The following is a 24693-nucleotide window of genomic DNA, read 5'->3' as shown; positions in this document are numbered from 1 at the left end:
GCCCCGGGAAGCAGAGCACTCCATCTGCGCACGTGCGGCCTCAGGAAGATGGCCGCCGCCACCAAGAAACCGGTAATTAACCCGGCTCTGCTGCTCACATTGGATACCGGGCCCCTGCATCACCTCACCTGTGGAAGGGACCCTGCTCACGCCATACCGCTCATTATCCCCGCACCTCTGCCGTCGACACACCACTGCTGCAACCCCCCCATCGACACCAGGCCGTGGCGTCACCCACCTAAGCAGAAAGGGACCTTACTCAGGTGCACGCCGTACTGCATCACCCCACCTCTGCTGACAGCATGCCTCCTGTGACCCTGCTCTACCACCGCCAGCCCTCAGGTAAGATACTGTAAATTCGGACAATAAGACGCACCCCCATCTTATAAAAAATCTTTTTTCTGCAATTTTCACCCCAAATTTGGGGTGCGTCTTATGGTCCGGTGCGTCTTATAGTCCGAAAAATACGGTAAATGGCGCTATAAAAATGTATAATAATAATAATAATAATAAAATCCAATATGGCCTCAAAACAATAGCGGGCACATTAATAAAAAGCGCCATAAGTACACATATGCCACAATTATGACCCCATATGTAGGTAAGGAAACTAGTGTCTTGTTCTGTGAATGGGGCTTGTTGTGATTCAATAAAGCCTCAGAATATGCTACTGTCCTCAAACCCCAGGGGAACACTGCAGCGGTGCTGAAATAGTAGCCAAAGCTCCAGACCTGTGACAGGGAAAGCGGTGTTGAGTGTACGGCAGATGTTGGGTGTTAGTTGTTGCAGTTTGCTAACATTGTTGTGCCATAAGAGCGCTGCAGCCCATCAGTGGGTACTGACGGGCTGTAGTGCTCTCATGGGAATACAATGTCACATGAGTGCTGGCAAATCAGGCGCCAACATCACTGGAATAACACCGACATGAGAGAAGAGAATGAGATTTTTTGTTTGTTTCTATTGTGGATAATTGCATTTATTAAGAGGTTGTCCAAGTAGAGAACAATCCCTTTAATACCACACTGTATGACCTATATATATTGCTTTGTGTCATTTTGTTCTGTAGTAGTCAATGTTGTGATAATTAAAGCACCACTCCAGAGTTTTATGTTTTTTTATTCAGCACTGGCATGGCACTTTAAACGTAAGCCTCCTACCCCTGGTCATATATTTATACTCCGGCATCTTCAGAGTTTTTTGGCGCCACTCCGGTCCCAGAACTCAGAAGCTACGTCACAATCTCTCAATGCAAGTCTATGAGATCCAGAACAAGGTTGTATTGAAAAGTGACCTTCGTGCTGCTCCATGAAATACTGGAGCAGCCGGCAGGTCCGATGGGAGCATCAGCGAAAATGCCAGAAAGTGAATATTGGACAGGGGCGGGGGATTTACATTTAAAGCACCACTCCAGTGGTGTAATAAAAAAAAACGCTGAAGTGGTGCTTTAAGATAATAGTTGATGAGCATCTCAAGTAAATCGGTTCGTTCTTCACAATGTGCTGAATATTCTGCTGAAAGATGAAGTTTGCAACAGGTTGTAGTAATAATCCATATAAGGGTTTCTTTATCTTTAAAAGCATGAAAATCTATATCATCTGACGTAACGCCTATAGGCTAGACGGACGAAAGACTACAGGGGATTTATCAAAACTGGTGAAAGGAAAAAGTTGTGCTGTTGCCCTTGGCAGTCAGATACTTGTCTGGCTGGTGCAGGGAACCGCAGAACCTTATCCTTGCACTAGTTTTAATAACCCTCCCCCAGTATGTTTCTTGGTTATTTTTTCAGGTTTTTAAGGAGGCATGCTTGGGTTTTCTTACTGTTAGGGGCACACCACACTAAGGAAAGAGAAGAGGGTGGGAAGCACACAGCAAGGGGTACGGAGGAGCAGTATGGTTAGTCGGTGTTATATGTAGAGATCATTCTGCACCTACCTCTGGATGCCCCAGGGACGACAGTGTTAAAATGGAGAAAAACATAACATGAGGTGAAATGATACCAACACAAATACACAACATGTGAGAACAAGAGGTGAGCGGCTATGCTGGAAGGAAGTTCTAGGCCCCGGACACATGATAAGGATCAAGATGGAGAAATATCCCAGAAATGACTGATTAAAGGATAGGATGTAAAAAAGGAGAATGTAATGCCAAGGAACAGCAAACAGAACCCCGGAGAAGGAGAGGAACATTACAAGACTATAACACAAGCTGCCAGTAATATGGGGCACATATATTTATATCGAGCCAGTGGAGGAGAAAAAACAGCACTGTGCCCAAGGCAACCAAACCTGATAGTGACATACGGGATCGGAATGGTTCACACGGGCCACGTAATTATTTCCTGTGCACCGGCTGTTAGAAATGGCCCACAATGTTCCTAATCCGTGCGCATCGCACATGCAGTGGTGAGCGTTAGTAGACCTGTGTGTGCTCCAGTCACGGACGACTTGCACCATCCTCCACGCTAGATATGTATAGAGGCCACTAAAAGTTATGTGTGTGTGGAGTAGAAAATGCACATACTGCAAGTCTCTTCATCAGAGTTATCCCCGCAGTCGTTGTCATAGTCACACTGCCAGCGTCCGGGGACACAGCGGTTGTTCTTACAGCGGAACTGATAGGGTTCACATGTTCTCTCATCTAGGGTCAGAAAAACAAAGGTCGGTCAATAAACATTGCAGGCCTAGTACATAAGTGCTAGCTGCTGAATAGGGGGTAAAGCGGTTGGATGGAAGTTTACAAATTATCACTTATCCACAAGCCAGGTAATAATAATGTGATCATTAACGGCCGAGAAACCCACTGATTTAGAGAAGGGTGCTTCAGACCCCCCAAGATTGAGAGGAGTGGTGGGCGAGCATGCACATCGCTATATTATTCACTCTCCATGGGATTGTTAGACATAGAGTGCCATCTCCAGCAGTCCCATTCATAAGGAATAGAGTAGTTGTGTGCATCGCTATTATTCACTCTCCATGGGACTGTCAGACACAGAAGAGTGCCGTACTCTGCAGTCTCCAGCGGTCCCATACACAGGGAATAGATCAGTGGTGCTCATCACTGTATTATTCACTCTCCATGGGACTGTCAGACACAGAAGAGTGCTGTACTCTGCCGTCTCCAGCAGTCCCATACACAAGGTATAGAGTAGTGGTGCGCATGCTTGACTGCAACTCCATTTACTACAGAGCACAGTCTCTCTACGCATCAGTTCCAGCGATCACACATTTTCACGTATCCTATTAACAGGTAAAAACTGGATAACTTGGTACAAACCTTTCATTTATTTGTTTTTCTTGCTTACATAGCGCCATCATATTTTGCTGACATTATCGTCACTATCTTAAAAACAGTTCACAAACTAAATTCCTTGTTGGAGAAAGCCCACCCAAACACAGGGAGAACATACAAACTTCTTGCCGATTTTGTACTTAGTGGGATTTGAACCCAGAGACCCAACGCTGTAAAGCTTCAGGGCTAACCACTGAGCCATCATGTCCCAGAGACCCAACGCTGTAAAGCTTCAGGGCTAACCACTGAGCCATCATGTCCCAGAGACCCAACGCTGTAAAGCGATAGTGCTAACCACTGAGCCGCCATGTTGCCCATGTCTAGGAACATTGACTCACTTAGTCGATGCAATACTATAAGACATTCCATACCGCATTCTTCTTTGGGTTCATCAGAACTATCCCCGCAGTCATCTTCTCCATCACATTTCCAGCGCGCAGGGATGCATCTTCCAGAGTCCTTGCAGCGGAATTCATCCACCCCACAAGTCATCTGAGCTGCAGAACAACGTGGCTACATGAATTCACTGCACTTTAATCAATGGAAAATACATACAACTGGAATTTTATGTATCTCCGGTGTAAAGGTACCTTCACACGAAGCGACGCTGCAGCGATAGCGACAACGATGCCGATCGCTGCAGCGTCGCTGTTTGATCGCTGGGGAGCTGTCACACAGACCGCTCTCCAGCGACCAACGATGCCGAGGTCCCCGGGTAACCAGGGTAAACATCGGGTTGCTAAGCGCAGGGCCGCGCTTAGTAACCCGATGTTTACCCTGGTTACCAGCGTAAAAGTAAAAAAAACAAACAGTACATGCTCACCTGCTCGTCCTCCAGCGTCTGCTTCCTGACACTGACTGAGCTCCGGCCCTAACAGCACAGCGGTGACGTCACCGCTGTGCTTTCACTTTCACTTTACGGCCGGCGCTCAGTAAGTGTCAGGAAGCAGACGCTGGAGGACGAGCAGGTGAGCATGTACTGTTTGTTTTTTTTACTTTTACGCTGGTAACCAGGGTAAACATCGGGTTACTAAGCGCGGCCCTGCGCTTGGTAACCCGATGTTTACCCTGGTTACCAGTGTAAAACATCGCTGGTATCGTTGCTTTTGCTTTCAAACACAACGATACACGGCGATCGGACGACCAAATAAAGTTCTGGACTTTATTCAGCGACCAGCGACATCACAGCAGGATCCTGATCGCTGCTGCGTGTCAAACGAAACGATATCGCTAGCCAGGACGCTGCAACGTCACGGATCGCTAGCGATATCGTTTCGTGTGAAGGTACCTTTAGATGTAGGAGCTGCTTAGGTTTATTGATCATTGCTATTAAGAAAGGATCTGTGATGTCTTGCTGCAATCAGCATCTTCTAAGGACGCCACGTTAGTGATCTATTAAGGAATATCTAACTATTATGATCTAGACAAAGTATTGCCATACGGGGCCTAAAAACTGCAGACAACTTAGTGCCCCAAAATAAACATAAAGACACCCGGGCTGGCAAGCAGAGTTATTTTATTGCCTTGTCAGTCACTTGCTATAAAAACCAAGGATAATTCACTACAAGAATAAGTGACTGAGCAGTGTTGTCCATTGTTAATTCAATGTCATAAGGCTCCATTCATATTAGCATCAGAGCTTTGTTAATGGCAAGAACGGCGCTGCCCAATGCCGGTGTGCCCAATTACACAGCTGAGGTCTAAAATGACGGCCATCGGAGAAGCTTTATGAATGCCACAAATGAAGCAGCAGAATACAGAACATTAAATGAACTGAAGAAACATGTAATACAAATGACAAAACACATACTGCAATTATGTGGCTCATCGGATGCGTCTACACAGTCGTTGTCTCGGTCACACACCCAGACGCGGGGTATACATCGTTTGTTAATTGCACACTGGAATTGATTTGGTGCACAGGTAACTTCAGCTGAAACAGTGAGAGAAGCACAATAACGAGTCAAGTCCGCAGTACATATATGTAACGGGCATAAGCTACTGACAGAAAAAGTAAGATATCCAGACATTGCGGCATCGGTCATACGGTTTCTGGTGGAAAGTAGAACAACTGATTTTTCTGAAAGTGTTTAATAAATACTTACGGCAATCCTTTTCATCTTCTCCATCGCCACAGTTATCTTGCCCATTGCAGCGGAAGATGCCAGGAATGCAGCGATTAGTGTTGGTGCACTTGAACTGACTTGGTAGGCACACATGGGCATCTGAAATAATAAGCAGTAACACACAATCATTTCCCCGCATAAATAACAAGTCCTTCCCCTCTTACAATACAGAAATGATTGATTGCTTTAGAGAAGGAAGAAATGTAAAGGCCAAAAACTAGGATCCCTCCTTCAGGTTCATAGCCAAGGTTCATAGGATGATTTCCGAGGTCAGGTACATAGAGCACACTGGAAGTTGAGTAGCTTTCTAAAAAGCCTTACCTATTTTGCACTGATCCAGTGGAGGGGGGGAAGGTTGGGAGGTCCTCATTACCTTATCGTTGGCCAAACCAGACAACTGGTTCACAGTCTAACGTTTATGAGACCCTCCGAAATAGGTGATGTCAGGAGAGAGAAGGATCAGGCATGTTCAATCTAACTCTTTACTTGGGAGATCGGCCATCTCCGAGTCACCAACATCTGGCACAAGCTATGGGGAAGTAGGGAGAGATAACTACTGGCTGAATGAGCGCTCCCTCACCTGCTATCTAAGGGGATATGGGCCTTTAGTGCTTGTTGACGCACACTGGAAACTCTTAGGTGAGGACACTTATTATTGAAGCTCCAGGGCCCTAGCACTAAATCTGTAACAGTAGCCCACCTACCTCATACCATTTATTTGCTAACTTATTCTATTGCCCCCAGACAACAAAGTGCGGGGGTGACTACTACCTCTACAGCACATATTTGCTACACCCCTGATTGTACTGTACTGCAATACCAAACCATATCGGAGCTCGGTAGCACACAGAACTGACATTAATGACAGAGGAACAAGAGCCGACTGTTCTACAGGCTGTAACCAGGATAGGCACCAGAAATGTGATATAGCTATAGAGATACTTCTCACATCAAGCAGATTGCAGTCAGATGTAAGAATGGAATCAGCAGATCTGAGGATGCGACTGAGGGGAACACGGACTGGAGGCCTATTAACAGCTGGGTATATAAGTGTCATGAAGATTAGGATCCGGCTACTAGCATGATCCATCATTAGGAGAATCTGGGGATAAGCAGGATACTCATGTTTGTACAACAGTCTCCCCAGAAGAACCCAGAAGGGGGAAATGCATTGGGAGACACAAGAATTTAATACTGGGCAAGTTCATTGTAAGGGCCAGCTGTGGACTGCCCTTGTAAAAGGCTGGAGCAATGGGAATAGGGCCTACTCAGCAATTTGAGGGCAATTCAGGGCCTCCATGAAGCTCCAACATACCTGATTTACCAGTAAGATGGATATCTCTAGCTGCATATGATTCCAGAAGGATTAACAGATGGGGGAGAACATTCCTCTTCTATTTTAGTACAATGTTCATAGGGCATAATTGACTGGAATGAACGCTTATTCACATTTTGGCAGTGATGCTTCCTATATGGAAACACTATTCATGGGTGTCATACAGTATATGTGTCACGGATCCCTTCTCCGTGATGTCACTTATTCGTCACGTGCCTGCTCTCACACGTGACTTGGGGTTGTGCCTGCAAGGGTTAATCTATCTCCCCTCTCTCAGTCCAGCATTCAACCTCTGTCCTATGCTGTAACATGAGCATAAATCACACACCGACCCAGGCCACACACCCGCTCATACACGCTGCCACCACTCATCGAATACACGGGCGATGAGTCCCAGAAAATAATACTAATACTAATAAAAATATGTCTATCACTCATAAGGCTCACACACCTTAGGCTATGGATTCTTTTAGAACATTCAAGGTTCAACTTGTTCAAGTTTTATACTTTAATAACAAAAGGTTCAATGCTTACAATAAGAAAAAGGTATACAAATATGATAATAAAAAGACATACAACTTATGCAAAACAGTATCAAAATAAACAGGAGAAACTTACAGAAATTATCTAACTGGTAGTTGCTTTCTGCTCCCTGAGGGGGGGTGAATGGAGTTGGTGGAACACATCAGCTTCTCAGGCTGCCCTCACATGTGACCACAATTCTCTGTCTGCAGCCCAAATTTATAACTTTGGTCTGGAGGTCAGGTTTCTAGACCGGCCCCTCAAGTCAATATCATAACTGCTGCCTGTTTGATTGGGCCACGGCTGCGCCCCCAATGAATACATTATTTTCTCTTGAGATACGTGTGAAAAGGTTCTCAGGAATAGATGCCCTCCGGCCGCAATTAGCATCTCCCCTCCAAGACCTAAGAGGTGCCAAATGTTACCTTGTTCTTGGCTCTAGCTAGACCTCCTGGTGGGATATGGAGACACAATTCCTACTAGTCCCAAGGAAGTACTTATTAACACCTAGGTGCGACTTGCCTTCAGGACAGATGTTACATTATCACTAGTCACACATATAACCCTAGACATATGTCACTACACACATATAGATATATATACACATATTTCACCACAATATGTATAAGGGATTATATAGAAAAGGTTTACAATTATTATGAGCCTATAGCACTTTATATCTATATTCCTGTTGGTGGTTAAGATACAGAGTATATGCTAAATTTGGGCCTTTAAGCTAAGAGACATATATCTAGGAGACTATAGGTGACTAAGGAAGGTCTCATTGCCTGGATGATATCTGAATTTACAATAATGTTGATCCGGCATTTTGTTGGTTAATGTTGTATGTCTTTTTGTCATTTGTTTTTAATATTTTTAGGATTTAAATTTTTATTTTATTATTTGCCTCACGCAACTGCTGACATAGAATATGAGGAACATCTACAACAATAACCTGTCAACACATCTCTGCCTCAAACTACTAAAAAAACAACTACAAATGCCTCAAACTCTAAAATACAGAAGAGCAGGGCGATGTACTAACCGCAGTTGAGTTCATCTGAGTTGTCCTGGCAGTCGTTGTCCCCATCACAGATGAACGCAGGATTGGTACATATTCCTGTAGAACATTGGAACTGCCCTGGGCGACACTTAAAGTCAGCTGTAATAAGAAAAGGAGAGAAGGAAATCAGCACAAACTGATCAAGGCGAGGCAGAAACTTGTTTTAGATTTTATCTGACTTACTACATTGAAAAGGGAACCTGCCACATCAGATAACGTAATTAATTGCAAATACAGGGCTAATCTGCAGGTTAATAGGGGTGCTCTGCCGCCATACTGAAAGTGCAGCTCCTAGTAGAAAGTGACTTTATTCCTCCTAGGAGCCGCCAGCTTTTAGTCCTAAAAAGCGTGCTGGCAATGCTACAGTCATCAATCACTATATAGTGATCAGCAACTGTAAGCACACCCCAGCATTGGTGCATGGATGAGCCAGCTGTTATTATAAGTGCCGGGGTGTAGTCGCGAGGAAAAGGCTCTATGACTGAAAGCCGGCGGCTCCCTAAAGGAATAAAGTTCATTTTCTCCCCAGTGTTATACTTTCAGTATGGTGTCCCAGCACCTTCATGATGCTATAGATGAATAGCGTAATTAGATGTGATGGGATTCCTTTAAAGAGGACTCTTGACTGGATTTTTTTTTAGACTGAGTACATCATCCAATGAGCATTGCTCCGCTGAGTCTGGAACAGTTTTTCTTTTGTGTCCCTCTATTCCAAAGTTATGGCCTCGGTAATAAAGGTGAAAATTTTACTTTCAACAAATTTGGCTTTTACCATAAAACTTCTCTGTGGGTGCAGTAATTTTGATTGCTTTTTCTTCTCGGATACTGGCCAAATGCGTGGGCGAAAAGTTTTGTGGCACATGCCCACTAGGTTGAAGAGAAAATTTTCACCCTTATGTCGAGGAGAACAGAAGAAAAAGAAAACTGTCCCAGAATCAGTAGAGCAGCACCAATTGGATGAGGTAATCGGTTTGAATAAGAAAAGTCACAAAATTATTATTTTAACAACCATTTCATTTTTTGTCATGTTTCAGCTTCATGTCTAAGAGAACATAGTATAATGTTCACACATCCAAAGCGAACCATACAAACATATGGCTCCAGACGCCATTACAAGCATGCAAGCTAGGCTGAGCGTGCATGTTTATATCAATGTGGAGAGGGGGGATAGGTAACTGACAGACCCTCCGGCAATAGTATATTGTCAGATTTGGACAGGTTTTGTATAATGTGTATAGCCAGCTCAAAGCAAAAGCGATGAATGTAAATGGAACAAAAAGACGTTAAAGGCAACGTGGCTACATACGGCAATCGGCTGGCTCATCAGACCGGTCTCCGCAGTCGTCTTCTGTGTCACACTTCCACCAGAATGGGATGCATTTGTCATTTTTGCAGACAAACTAAACAGATACAGAACAGGAGAGGTTACGTGATCATGCAGCACATTTCATTACTACATCAGGCACGCTGTCGGTAGTCTGCGCCGGCGCAATGTCCTACTGTACAGCATCAATTACAAGGCATGTCACCACCAAGATTTCAATTATTATTACTTCCACAAATATAGAATACCTCACCTGACTAGCAGTGCAATTGGATACACAGTTTTTGCCATCTGCTCCAAGGTAGAAATTTGATGGACAAGCACATTTGTGGTTTCCACCAGGAGCGAGAAGACACAGGTTACTGCAGCCACCGTTGTTCATTTTGCAGGGATGATCGGGAACTAGAAGAAGATGACACAATAGTAATATCCCACACAAGCCCCAATAAAAACCTGTAATGGTGACCATCCGGGAATTCAGATCAGTCCCTGGGTTTGTACTGCATATCCGTTTCCCCAAATCAATATAATAGTTTAGATGATACCCCAAAACTATATGTAAAATACAAATGCACTGTGCTCATAATACACCTCAATGGAAGAATCGGCACAAAAAAGGGTGCAAGGAATAAACAGAAGCTTGTGAGAACACTTAGCACTTTGGAAACTTTACTAAGAGGTGACATACAATCTAAAGCACAGGACGTCAAGGAGGTTTAGGGAACCGAATGTAGAAAATGGCTGCCAATTGTATCTATGTCAAGCTGTTCTCACCGTCAGGCTGTCGATACAGATGATAGATGTGAATGTCCATGGGTCGGTGGAGCGTGCTGATCAGCATGGTCTTGTTGACCCCAGTGGTTTTGTGAGCTCGGTTAATTGATTTGGTTTCCCAGTCAGTCCAATATATATAATCTTCAAAGAGTGTCAGAGCGAAGATGTGCGGGATATCTTGGCTAAGCACTGCGGACAGGCAACAAAGTGCAATTGTAAAAACAGAAAGGGAAGCCTTGCCAAATAGGTACAGACTAGGAAGGGTGTTAATTTACAGGGTAACCTTGCTTTCAAGTAACGATTCAGAATAAGGTGTCCTGTATGAGTATATGAGGAATAACACCATTTCTGGTCATTAACCCCTTCATGACCTTGCCGTTTTTTGCAATTCTGACCAGTGTCCCTTTATGAGGTAATAACTCAGGAACGCTTCAACGGATCCTAGCGATTCTGAGATTGTTTTTTCGTGACATATTGGGCTTCATGTTAGTGGTAAATTTAGGTAGATAATTTCTGAGTTTATTTGTGAAAAAAACGGAAATTTGGCAAAAATTTTGAAAATTTCGCAATTTTCACATTTTGAATTTTTATTCTGTTAAACCAGAGAGTTATGTGACACAAAATAGTTAATAAATAACATTTCCCACATGTCTACTTTACATCAGCACAATTTTGGAAACAAATTTTTTTTTTGCTAGGAAGTTATAAGGGTTAAAATTTGACCAGTGATTTCTCATTTTTACAACAAAATTTACAAAACCATTTTTTTTAGGGATCACCTCACATTTGAAGTCAGTTTGAGGGTTCTATATGGCTGAAAATACCCAAAAGTGACACCATTCTAAAAACTGCACCCCTCAAAGTGCTCAAAACCACATTCAAGAAGTTTATTAACCCTTCAGGTGTTTCACAGCAGCAGAAGCAACATGGAAGTAAAAAATGAACATTTAACTTTTTAGTCACAAAAATGATATTTTAGCAAAAAATTTTTTATTTTCCCAAGGGTAAAAGGAGAAACTGGACCACGGACGTTGTTGTCCAATTTGTCCTGAGTACGCTGATACCTCATATGTGGGGGTAAACCACTGTTTGGGCGCACGGCAGGGCTCGGAAGGGAAGGAGCGCCATTTGACTTTTTCAATGAAAAATTGGCTCCAATCTTTAGCGGACACCATGTCGCGTTTGGAGAGCCCCCGTGTGCCTAAACATTGGAGCTCCCCCACAAGTGACCCCATTTTGGAAACTAGACCCCCCAAGGAACTTATCTAGAAGCATAGTGAGCACTTTAAACCCCCAGGTGCTTCACAAATTGATCCGTAAAAATGAAAAAGTACTTTTTTTTCACGAAAAAATTATTTTAGCCTCAATTTTTTCATTTTCACATGGGCAACAGGATAAAATGGATCCTAAATTTTGTTGGGCAATTTCTCCTGAGTACACCAATACCTCACATGTGGGGGTAAACCACTGTTTGGGCACATGGTAAGGCTCGGAAGGGAAGGAGCGCCATTTGACTTTTTGAATGAAAAATTATCTCCATCGTTAGCGGACACCATGTCGCGTTTGGAAAGCCCCTGTGTGCCTAAACATTGGAGCTCCTCCACAAGTGACCCCATTTTGGAAAGTAGACCCCCCAAGGAACTCATCTAGAGGCATAGTGAGCACTTTAAACCCCCAGGTGCTTCACAAATTGATCCGCAAAAATGAAAAAGTACTTTTTTTTCACACAAAATATTTCTTTTAGCCTCAATTCTTTCATTTTCACATGGGCAACAGGATAAAATGGATCCTAAAATTTGTTGGGCAATTTCTCCTGAGTATGCCGATACCTCATATGTGGGGGTAAACCACTGTTTGGGTGCACGGCAAGGCTCGGCGTGCCATTTGACTTTTTGAATGGAAAATTAGCTCCAATCGTTAGCGGACACCATGTCGCGTTTGGAGAGCCCCTGTGTGCCTAAACATTGGAGCTCCCCTACAAGTGACCCCATTTTGGAAACTAGACCCCCCAAGGAACTTATCTAGATGCATAGTAAACACTTATAACCCCCAGGTGCTTCACAGAAGTTTATAACGCAGAGCCGTGAAAATAAAAAAATAATTTTTCTTTCCTCAAAAATGATTTTTAGCCCAGAATTTTTTATTTTCCCAAGGGTAATAGGAGAAATTGGACCCCAAATGTTGTTGTCCAGTTTGTCCTGAGTACGATGATACCCCATATGTGGGGGTAAACCACTGTTTGGGCGCACGGCAGGGCTCGGAAGGGAAGGCACGCCATTTGGCTTTTTGAATGGAAAATTAGCTCCAATCATTAGCGGACACCATGTCGCGTTTGGAGAGCCCCTGTGTGCCTAAACATTGGAGCTCCCGCACAAGTGGCCCCATTTTGGAAACTAGACCTCCCAAGGAACAAATCTAGATGTGTGGTGAGCACTTTGAACCCCCAAGTGCTTCACAGAAGTTTATAACGCAGAGCCATGAAAATAAAAAATAATTTTTCTTTTCTCAAAAATGATTTTTTAGCCCACAATTTTTTATTTTCCCAAGGGTAATAGGAGAAATTGGACCCCAAAAGTTGTTTTCCAGTTTCTCCTGAGTACGATGATACCCCATATGTGGGGGTAAACCACTGTTTTGGCACACGTCGGGGTTCGGAAGGGAAGTAGTGACGTTTTGAAATGCAGACTTTGATGGAATGCTCTGCGGGCATCAGGTTGCGTTTGCAGAGCCCCTGATGTGCCTAAACAGTAGGAACTCCCCACAATTGACTCCATTTTGGAAACTAGACCCCCAAGGGAACTTATCTAGATGTGTAGTGAGCACTTTGAACCCCCAAGTGCTTCACAGAAGTTTATAACGCAGAGCCGTGAAAATAAAAAATGTGTTTCCTTTCCTCAAAAATATTTTTTTAGCCCAGAATTTTTTTATTTTTGCAAGAGTAACAGGAGAAATTGGACCCCAAAAGTTGTTGTCCAGTTTCTCCTGAGTACGCTGATACCCCATATGTGGGGGTAAACCACTGTTTTGGCACACGTCGGGGTTCGGAAGGGAAGTAGTGACGTTTTGAAATGCAGACTTTGATGGAATGCTCTGCGGGCATCAGGTTGCGTTTGCAGAGCCCCTGATGTGCCTAAACAGTAGGAACTCCCCACAAGTGACTCCATTTTGGAAACTAGACCCCCAAGGGAACTTATCTAGATGTGTGGTGAGCACTTTGAACCCCCAAGTGCTTCACAGAAGTTTATAACGCAGAGCCGTGAAAATAATAAATGTGTTTCCTTTCCTCAAAAATATTTTTTTAGCCCAGAATTTTTTATTTTTGCAAGAGTAACAGGAGAAATTGGACCCCAAAAGTTGTTGTCCAGTTTCTCCTGAGTACGCTGATACCCCATATGTGGGGGTAAACCACTGTTTGGGTACATGCCGGGGCTCGGAAGGGAAGTAGTGACGTTTTGGAATGCAGACTTTGATGGAATGGTCTGCGGGCATCATGTTACGTTTGCAGAGCCCCTGATATGCCTAAACAGTAGAAACCCCCCACAAGTGACCCCATTTTGGAAACTAGACCCCCCAAGGAACTTATCTAGATGTGTGGTGAGCACGTTCAACCCCCAAGTGCTTCACAGAAGTTTACAACGCAGAGCCGTGAAAATAAAAAATCATTTTTCTTTCCTCAAAAAAGATGTTTTAGCAAGCAATTTTTTATTTTCACAAGGGTAACAGGAGAATTTGGACCGCAATATTTGTTGCCCAGTTTGTTGTGAGTACGCTGATACCCCATATGTGGGGGTAAACCACTGTTTGGGCACACGTCAGGGCTCGGAAGGGAAGTAGTGACATTTGAAATGCAGACTTTGATGGAATGGTCTGCGGGCGTCACATTGCATTTGCAGAGCCCCTGATGTGCCTAAACAGTAGAAACACCCCACAAGTGACCCCATTTTGGAAACTAGACCCCCGAAGGAACTTATCTAGATGTGTGGTGAGCACTTTCAACCCCCAAGTGCTTCACAGAAGTTTATAACGCAGAGCCGTGAAAATAAAAAATAATTGTTCTTTCCTCAAAAATTATGTTTTAGCAAGTAATTTTTTATTTTTGCAAGGGTAACAGGAGAAATTGGACCCCAACAGTTGTTGCCCAGTTTGTCCTGAGTACGCTGGTACCCCAAATGTGGGGGTAAACCACTGTTTGGGCGCACGTCGGGGCTTGGAAGGGCGGGAGCACCATTTGACTTTTTGAACGCAAGATTGGCTGGAATCAATGGTGGCGCCATGTTGCGTTTGGAGACCCCTGATGTGCCTAAAACAGTGGAAACCCCTCAATTCTAACTTCAACACTTACCCCAACACTCCCCTAATCCTAATCCCAACTGTAGCCATAACCCTAATCACAACCCTAACCCCAACACACCCCTAACCACAACCCTAACCGCAACACAACCGTAACCCTAATTCCAACCCTAATCCTAACCCTAATCCCAACCGTAACCCTAATCCCAACCCTAACCACAACTGTAACCCCAACACACCCCTAACCCTATCCGTAACCCTAACCACAAGCCTATTCTTAACCCTATTTCCAACCCTAGCCCTAATTCCAACCCTAACCCTAAGGGTATGTGCCCACGTTGCGGATTCGTGAGAGATTTTTCCGCACGATTTTTGAAAAATCTGCAGGTAAAAGGCACTGCGTTTTGCCTGCGGATTTACAGCAGATTTCCAGTGTTTTTTTGTGCGGATTTCACCTGCGGATTCCTATTGAGGAACAGGTGTAAACCGCTGCGGAATCCGCACAAAGAATTGACATGCTGCGGAAAATACAATGCAGCGTTTCTGCACGGAATTTTCCGCACCATGGGCACAGCAGATTTGGTTTTCCTTAGGTGTACATGGTACTGTAAACCTGATGGAAAACTGCTTCGAATTCGCAGCGGCCAATCCGCTGCGGATCCGCTGCGGATCCGCGGCCAATCCGCTGCAGATCCGCGGCCAATCCGCTGCGGATCCGCGGCCGATCCGCTGCGGATCCGCTGCGGATCCGCTGCGGATCCACGGCCGATCCGCTGCGGATCCGCGGCCGATCCGCTGCGGATCCCCTGCGGATCCGCGGCCGATCCGCTGCGGATCCGCGGCCGATCCGCTGCGGATCCGCGGCCGATCCGCTGCGGATCCGCTGCGATCCGCGGCCGATCCGCTGCGGATCCGCGGCCGATCCGCTCTGTGTGCACATGCCATAACCCTACCCCTAACCCTACCCGTAACCCTAACCCTACCCCTAACCCTACCCCTAGTTCTAACCCTAACCCTAGTGGTAAAAGAAAAAAAAATATTTTCTTTATTTTATTATTGCCCCTACCTATGGGGGTGATAAAGGGGGGGGGTTATTTATTATTTTTTTATTTTGATCGCTGTGGTAGAACCTACCACAGCGATCAAAATGTACCTGTAACGAATCTGCCAGCCTGCAGATTCGGCGGGCGTACTGAGCATGCGCCCGCCATTTTCCAAGATGGCGGCGCCCAGCGAGGAGACGGCCGGACACCGGGAGGATCGGTAAGTATGAGGGGGTGGTGGGGGGGTGGATCGGAGCACAGGGGGGGGGATCGGAGGACGGGGGGAGCGGACAGGAGCACGGGGGAGCGGACAGGAGCATGGGGGAGCGAACAGGGGGACGGAGGGGGGTACCTGACAGAACGGACGACTGGGGAGGAGATCGGGGGCGGTGGGGGGGCCAGTACATGATTTCCAGCCATGGCAGATGCTATTGCAGCATCGGCCATGGCTGGATTGCAATATTTCACCATTTTCATAGGTGAAATATTGCAAATTGCTCTGATTGGCTGTTGCACTTTCAACAGCCAATCAGAGCGATCGTAGCCACGTGGGGGCAAAGCCACCCCCCCTAGGCTGAAGTACAACTCCCCCTCTCCCTGCAGATCGGGTAAAATAGGAATTAACCCTTTCACCCGATCTGCAGGGATGCGATCATTCCATGACGCCGCATAGGCGTCATGGGTCGGGAAGGGGTTAAGTGACTTGTACTGCATTCTCGCCAGTTTTTGCCTCTACATTCTATATCTGTAACTTGCAATTCACTGTTTGCTGGGAGAAAGATGAGCTGCAATGATTTCTCCGATAGACAGCACAGCACAGAGAGGAGAATCTCTGCTCTTCATTAACTTTTTAGCTCACAGAGACAAGCTGAAGCAACATGGAGGACATTATACAGCAGAGCTGAGCTGTGTTGATCTGAATCAAGCTCTGATGTGCTCTGTAATGTATTTTCCTATCTGTTTCGGCTTCCTTCCCTGCTGCTCGCCCTCTCCATACATAGAGGATAATGGGCTGTGCCACATGAAACCAGTGGTCCATCTCCTCTGAGGACTTGAGCTGCTTATTCACAGACGATGGCACATTCAGGAAGCAGGGGGAGTGAAGTATGATAAGTGGGGAAGAAAGCAGATATCCCTCATCAGATACATTACATTTTTTTTTATGTACTCTTAGTTTATTCAGTTTGTTAAAAGTACAGTTCCTTATTAAAGGGGTTGTCTATGACTCTGGGATTTATCAGGGAACGTTTTACAACTTTAACAAGGGCATAATACAATGACAATGAGGAAACCCACATACATGCAACAATAATAGATCGGCTGTATACATCACAATCTACATAGACAGCAAATCAATAAACCAAGTAATCTCAAAAAGATTGGCTTAGACACCAAATTGTACTAGCAAAAAATGAAAAGTTTGAGTTTGCCTGCTGGTTTCTCTAGCATAAATAAAGGACAAATGTTTGTTTAGTGGATATTCTAAAATATATTAGATTAACGTTGGCTGAACCCACCAATATCGATGGGTTCGACCAACAGTCTAATGTGTATGGGGATCCCCGAACAGATGAGTGTTGGGGAAGTTAGGGATATGGCACGCCTGATTTTGGACTGCCAATTCTTTTGTTCTTCAAAAGATAAACTGTGACCAAAGATGTCAGCTGGGGCTCTCACATGGAGAAAATAAGAGCGCTTGGCAAAAGCGAGTGTTCCTTTGTGTGTAGAAAGTTGCTTTATTTGCACGTATTGGCTGCTAGTTCTATAACAAAACCATAAATAAAATCCATTCTGCAACCTACAATTCCAGGATAACCAAAAGATCTCACCTGTGTGTCGGCTGGTCCCATCAAGGTTGGCAAACTGAATGTAATCCTCTCTAGCATCAGCCCAATAAATTCTGCTATTGACGTAGTCCAGTGTCAGACCATTGGGCCATGTTATTTTGCTGTCCACAATGACGCTGCGGTTGGTGCCATCCATACCAATCTTACCAATCAAAGAATTGTCTCCCCAGTCTGTCCAATACAAATAACTATAAAAAAGGATACAGAGATCATGCCCCAAATTATATGTCGGCTCACAAGGTAAGAACATGAACTCACCATAGGACAGAAAGTATATGCAGTGGACTCTTACCCGTGTTTTACATCGACCACTAAGGCTCGAGGCTCCCTCAGTCCGGAGTTCACCAGCACAGTGCGATAAGCACCATTTAGTTTGGAAACCTCAATAGTATCTCTTCCTTTGTCACACCAATACAGATTTCCTCCAACCCAGTCTACAGCCAGGCCGTCAGGGTTACTAAGCCCAGTACGATGAAGAACCTATGATAGCGATATGGATCAGAACATTTTATACTGTATAGTTGGCTATAGTTTGGTGCGGCTCGACACCTGTTATTCATATTCTATAAAGTTATACAAAAGGTATGAAAGCTGGCTAATGGGATTTTATTTTATTTCATTAACACAGTTAAAGAAATCTAAAAATTAGGGAGAAGACACAAATGTGCTGCTCCCTGGAAATTTACAGGCCTCAAAAAACATTTTCCCGAGTTTACTGAGGGTTGATTATAGAGTTGTGCATCAGATCCAAGAATCTGTTCCAAATTACAGGCTGGGGTTGTAGGGGGATAATTTGTACACAGGGGATAAGTGCCATTCTGCAGACTGTAAGAGGCAGCAGGAATCTAAGGTCATGCTGCCAGAGCCTATGACTGTCTTTAATAATTAGGCAGAGTACTCATAAAGATCAAAGGGAGAACTGAGCAGCTGTTCACGTCCTAAAGTCCTCGCTATCCCTATCTGGCTTTGATATAGGCATTCATGGCAGGAAGGAAAAATTAATGCAATATACACATGACATTTAGTTTCCTGACAAACACATCACCAGGGCCTGAGGAGAGGGAGTTAGCCACCACACCTCCAGGTATTAATCCAGTTTTCTTCATCAGGAGACTAGTTATTAATGCCTGTCTTCTACCCCGGACCATCACAAAAGGCAGCATTACTCAAGATCCCCAGAAAAACAAAAATTAACCAAAAAATAATATTCTAGCTTAGAGAAAGGAAAAGGGCATTGCAAAAAAAACACCAGGGAATCAAACTAGACCACTCTTGTCTTTTCCCCTCCACTAAGACCACCAAATAAATACACTATATAAACAACAGTATTGGGACACCTACACATTACTCCTACTCCTCCCTTTGTGACAAATTCATATTGAGTAGGTCCACTTTTTGCAGCTAATACTTTGGCTTTTCACAAGATTTTGGAGTATGTCTACGGGCAATTTTGCCCATTTATCCAAAAGACCATTTGTGGGGTCAGAAGCTGATGTTTGAGGAGCGGTCCTGGCTCACAATCGCCTTCTAGTTCATCCCAAAGGTGTTCGATGAGGTTAAGGGCTCTGTGCGGCCAGTCAGGTCCTTCCATACCAGCCATGCCTTTGTGCACAGTCATACTGAAAGAGAAAATGGCCTTACCAAAGTTCAAACCTACAATTGGCAATAATGTCTTGGTATGCTGGAGTATTAAGATTTAATTTTACCTGAGCCATGGGGCCTGGGCCAGGCCCTGAAAAACAACCCCATAGCATTATCCCTCCTCCAACAAACTGTACAGCTGAAACAATACAATCAGGCAGGTAAAGGTCTCCTGGCATCCACCACTAAACCATCAGAATGATTACCGTATATACTCGAGTATAAGCCAAGATTTTCAGCCCAAATTTTTGGGCTGAAAGTGCCCCCTCGGCTTATACTCGAGTCACGGTCGGCGGGTGAGGGGGAGAGAGCGCTGAGGCATACTCACCTAGTCCCGGCGATCCTGACGCTCCCCCTGCCCGTCCCACTGTCTTCGGTGCAGCAGCCTCTTCCCCTGTTCAGCGGTCACGTGGGACAGCTCATTAGAGAAATGAATAGGCTGCTCCACCCCCCATAGGGGCGGAGCCGCATAATTCATTTCTCTAATCAGCGGTGCCGGTGACCGCTGATAGAGGAAGAGGCTGCGGCACCCGGAGACCAGCTGTCCGGGGGAAGGAGCGGGACGCCGGGAGCAGGTAAGTATCGCATATTCACCTGTCCTCGTTCCACACGCCGGGCGTCGCGCCATCTTCCCGGCGTCTCTCCGCACTGACTGTGCAGGTCAGAGGGCGCGATGACGCATATAGTGTGCGCGCCGCCCTCTGCCTGATCAGTCAGTGCAGAGAGACGCCGGGAAGATGGCGCCGAGGAGCTGCAAGCAAGACAGGTGAGTATGTGTTTTATTATTTTATTGCAGCAGCAGCACAGCTATGGGGCAATAATGGACGGTGCAGAGCACTATATGGCACAGCTATGGGGCAATAATGGACGGTGCAGAGAACTATATGGCACAGCTATGGGGCAATAATGGACGGTGCAGAGCACTATATGGCACAGCTATGGGGCAATGGTGCAGAGCACTATATGGCACAGCTATCTATGGGGCAACGGTGCAGAGCACTATATGGCACAGCTATCTATGGGGCAACGGTGCAGAGCACTATATGGCACAGCTATCTATGGGGCAACGGTGCAGAGCACTATATGGCACAGCTATGGGGCAACGGTGCAGAGCACTATATGGCACAGCTATCTATGGGGCAACGGTGCAGAGCACTATATGGCACAGCTATCTATGGGGCAACGGTGCAGAGCACTATATGGCACAGCTATCTATGGGGCAACGGTGCAGAGCACTATATGGCACAGCTATGGGGCAACGGTGCAGAGCACTATATGGCACAGCTATCTATGGGGCAACGGTGCAGAGCACTATATGGCACAGCTATCTATGGGGCAACGGTGCAGAGCACTATATGGCACAGCTATCTATGGGGCAACGGTGCAGAGCACTATATGGCACAGCTATCTATGGGGCAACGGTGCAGAGCACTATATGGCACAGCTATCTATGGGGCAACGGTGCAGAGCACTATATGGCACAGCTATGGGGCAACGGTGCAGAGCACTATATGGCACAGCTATCTATGGGGCAACGGTGCAGAGCACTATATGGCACAGCTATCTATGGGGCAACGGTGCAGAGCACTATATGGCACAGCTATGGGGCAACGGTGCAGAGCACTATATGGCACAGCTATCTATGGGGCAACGGTGCAGAGCACTATATGGCACATCTATGGGGCAACGGTGCAGAACATTATATATATGGCACAGCTATGGGGCAACGGTGCAGAGCATTGTATATATGGCACAGCTTTATGTGGAGTATCTATGGGGCAATGGTGCAGAGCATTGTATATATGGCACAGCTTTATGTGGAGCATCTATGGGGCCATAATGAACGGTATGGAGTATCTATTTTTAATTTTGAAATTCACCAGTACCTGCTGCATTTTCCACCCTAGGCTTATACTCGAGTCAATAATTTTTCCCAGTTTTTTGTGGCAAAATTAGGGGGGTCGGCTTATACTCGGGTCGGCTTATACTCGAGTATATACGGTAATCAATCCACAGAACACGTTTTCACTGCTCCAAAATCCACTAGCGCCATCCTTTACACCACGCTACCCAACTTTTTGACATTGGGCTTGGTGATGTAAGGCTTGCATACAGCTGCTCGGCCATGACAACCAATGCCATGAAGCTACTGTTCCACAGATTTTGAGCTGATGCTATTACCAGAGGAAGCTTGGACTCTGTACTTATGAAGTTTGCAAGGTGTTGCCGATTTGTATGCGCAATGCATTCGGCAACTCCGCTCTGTAACTCTAAGTGGTCTGGCACTTTGTGGCAGACTTGAGGTAGGTCCGAAATGCTTTGACCATCCAATTATATCATTCACAGTTAACGGTGGAATATTAGGAGGAAAGAAATTTCAGGAACTGACTTGTTACAAAGATGGCTCCAACTACCGGTCGGCATTCTTTCACAAATGATTGTTAAGCCGGACTGCATGATGAGGGGCTGGATTGGATACTGGATTTCAACTTTTCAGATTTGTGTCCGAATACTTTTGTCTATATAGTGTATTTGCTCCTACTTTTTGTTATATAAGCTGGGTTTTGGATTCTGAAAACTACAGTATATACACACACATGGCTATTTCCAAAGCATAACTGGATGCAATATTTGCAAGTGAAGAAGCTGCTGCAGTTTGATCTCTATTTAATACCTGGACATTGCTCCCGTTGATGTGCATACGACGGATCATGCTGCCCTGAGTGGTGACATCAGTCCAGTAAATCATCTGCTCTCGATAATCAAAATCTAATGCAACTGCATTATTTAAGCCCTGAAGAAAAAACAAAACAGAGAGACATTTAAATACGGTAAATCTGAATAAGTAGAAAGAGATATTAATTACACATCACTTTACTAACTTTTCAGGCAAATTTATAAGAAGTAAGATAATAGTAAAAATATTAAAACTATTTGTAGGTTTTGGTGCACATGTATGTATATGTAAGTCAATCACATCAATCTCACACTATGTAGGCCCTCTTGCCGTTTACCAATATGGCGATATGGGATGCTGAGCACAGAACTGAGCATCACGAGGTGGAATTGCTTAGGTATACAATGTGTTGTGATGTGGACACCCCTCTAAGGCTTCTTTTACACTTGCAGTGTTTTTGCGGCCCCCAATACATTTCTATGGGGCTGCAAAAACGGGCCGTAAAAATTTTTTGGAACGCCGTTCGCCATATGGACGTGAGGGCCGTATTTACGGCCGTGAAAAGATATCGAGCCTGCTCAATATTTTTCACGGCTTACGGACACCACCCCCATTGAAAATCAATGGGGCCGCAAAAACAACGGAAGCTTGTTTTTGTGGTGCACCGTGAATACAGTTTTTGTGGAACACCGTTTTTTTTCAATGCTTTGTTCCTAGTATTCCAAACCAGAAAAGCGGCGATCCGCAAGATTTTTGCAGCCAGTTTTGCGGCAGACCGTGAAAATTGCGGCAATAAGGCCCGCAAAAAACACAGCAAGTGTAAAAGAAGCCTAACTGCTTAGGATGTGCTATGCTCACGTCCTGGTAAGATAACATGGCCTCTTTTATAATTGGTGCAGCTGCATTTTCATTGCTATTTGAAGACTGCCTTTACTTTTCTTTACCACATTCCCTGAAGAAGCAACACGGCAAAACACGCATTAGAGTGTAGGGTGGAAACACAAGTTATCGATACCAGACAAGCCGGTTAGTAGTCTCTACTATGCATGTCAATAAACTGCAACATTATTGTAGGTATGGCTCCTATTTACTCCATTGTGAGTGATAAACCAGTGGGATTTCTTTGTTATTGATGAGAATTTGGAAGCATTATTCTCTTCTACCATAATCGTTTTTATAAATGGCCTTCTCAGAATGCAAAAATGTGTTTTTGTAATTGTTGAGATTACTGAAATCTAGCTCCCTTTTTCAGAATGTATTGACAATATTAAAATCTACTATGTTTATACCTGTTCCCTTTGCTTTGGTCTATTAATTAGGTTTTATCGTATTATACTTTTTTATTGTTGTGCTTATTCTTGCACTTTATAATTATCACCTCAGCGTATTGAAAAAGGAGGACATTTGTCCATTTGTCCAGAGTTTGCAGTAAGTGAGATTGGGGATAATAAGTGAAATATCAGAAAGTCCACGCTCAGTAATAGTCAATGTCATGGAGGCAATAAAAGCGAAAGTTCGATTTTAGAATACTCGTCTACTTTAGTGTGGTGGACAAAAACGTGGTGAGCGCCTGCCAATTCTGCCTGATACCATTGCTAAACATTGTCAAAAACAATTCAAGTTAAGCTAGATTTTTGTTTGAGGGACATAAAAATAAAACCTGAATTCTGTAATCTGTATGCACATAGTCACTAACTGACCGCACACTGAAAATCAGCACATTGTGTTATGTGCCCGGACTGGAAAGCCAAGGAATACCAGCAGAGAAAAGAGTATAAGCTCAGAGTTAGGCTGACATTCAGAGTCGAGTACGGACCGTGCACAAGTCTCCAGACCCAGACTCAACAGCACCATAGGCATCTATGTAAAAGGCTGTTGAGTTCCAGTCAGGAGACCTGCGCTCTTTCCATCTCATGTGATCCATATTTGCACAAATTATTACATTTCCTACTTAAATTGTGCCCATGGAGTTCTACTGAATTCAACCATCCCACATGATTGTCCGAGAAGGCTCACATACACTGGGGCAGATATACGGACAATAACTTTTAGGCAGAGTAAACTTAGACAATATAGTCTTAAAATGAGCCAACGTTACCAAAGTCATTCATGCTGTTTGATAAATTTGTATTTTTAGACTGTCTAGTGTAGGTTTACATCAGTGTAGGAATACCTTGCTCCTAAATAATGTCTACTAGATTTGCACATGACAATTTTGACTAAATCCACCCCCAATTCTTCCTAGGTCATGCCCACTCAACAAGTTGGAAAAAGTGCCACACATACACTTAAATATGGTGCATGGAATGTAAAACACCTTTTAAAGCACCTTTTGAAAGACAGATTTCTAGAAGATTTAGTTTGGTAGGTCTGTATCAATAAATCTAGTCAAGGGATCCTTCTTAGCCAATTAGTAGACCTAAATTATAGCATGCACCTCTCATACAGTGGATTACTCAGTGGCATCATTTAAGGGAGAGATTAAATACGTGATCCAGAGATGAGAGAACAGTCCTAAGACATATATGAATATAATGTACTCACCTGCTTCAATAGGGTGTAATTGGTGCCTCCAAGACTCAGTTTTCTCAAATAGTATCGGTTGGCAAAAATTAAGAAGGGCTCTTCCACTGTTAAAAAAGGAAGAAGCCCGAATTTAAAACCTGACCACAAAGCTATGAATACGTTTTATAATGTAATCAATTCTAAGTAAGAAAAATATATCAATAAAAACAAAAAGATTTCCTACCAGCTCTCCT

General features: G+C 44.4%; 1 protein-coding gene across 1 annotated transcript in view; it reads right to left on the bottom strand.

Annotated features, from left to right (window-relative positions):
• LRP1 (LDL receptor related protein 1) overlaps positions 1 to 24693 on the bottom strand; it is a 379537-nt gene that overhangs the window by 46168 nt on the left and 308676 nt on the right. The window contains exons 57-68 of the mRNA XM_077297715.1: positions 24479 to 24564; positions 21932 to 22051; positions 17909 to 18096; positions 17599 to 17804; positions 10437 to 10625; positions 9916 to 10064; positions 9645 to 9738; positions 8321 to 8437; positions 5397 to 5516; positions 5102 to 5224; positions 3663 to 3788; positions 2524 to 2640 (exon numbers count right to left, since the gene is read on the bottom strand). Coding sequence (XP_077153830.1) covers positions 2524 to 2640; positions 3663 to 3788; positions 5102 to 5224; positions 5397 to 5516; positions 8321 to 8437; positions 9645 to 9738; positions 9916 to 10064; positions 10437 to 10625; positions 17599 to 17804; positions 17909 to 18096; positions 21932 to 22051; positions 24479 to 24564 — 1635 coding nt within the window. The remainder of the gene's footprint in view (positions 1 to 2523; positions 2641 to 3662; positions 3789 to 5101; positions 5225 to 5396; positions 5517 to 8320; positions 8438 to 9644; positions 9739 to 9915; positions 10065 to 10436; positions 10626 to 17598; positions 17805 to 17908; positions 18097 to 21931; positions 22052 to 24478; positions 24565 to 24693) is intronic.

Source organism: Ranitomeya variabilis, chromosome 3 (genome assembly GCF_051348905.1).
Source record: "Ranitomeya variabilis isolate aRanVar5 chromosome 3, aRanVar5.hap1, whole genome shotgun sequence".
Taxonomy (NCBI): Eukaryota; Metazoa; Chordata; class Amphibia; order Anura; family Dendrobatidae; genus Ranitomeya; species Ranitomeya variabilis.
Note: the sequence above shows the minus strand (reverse complement) of the source record. Positions and strands in the feature narration are given on the sequence as shown.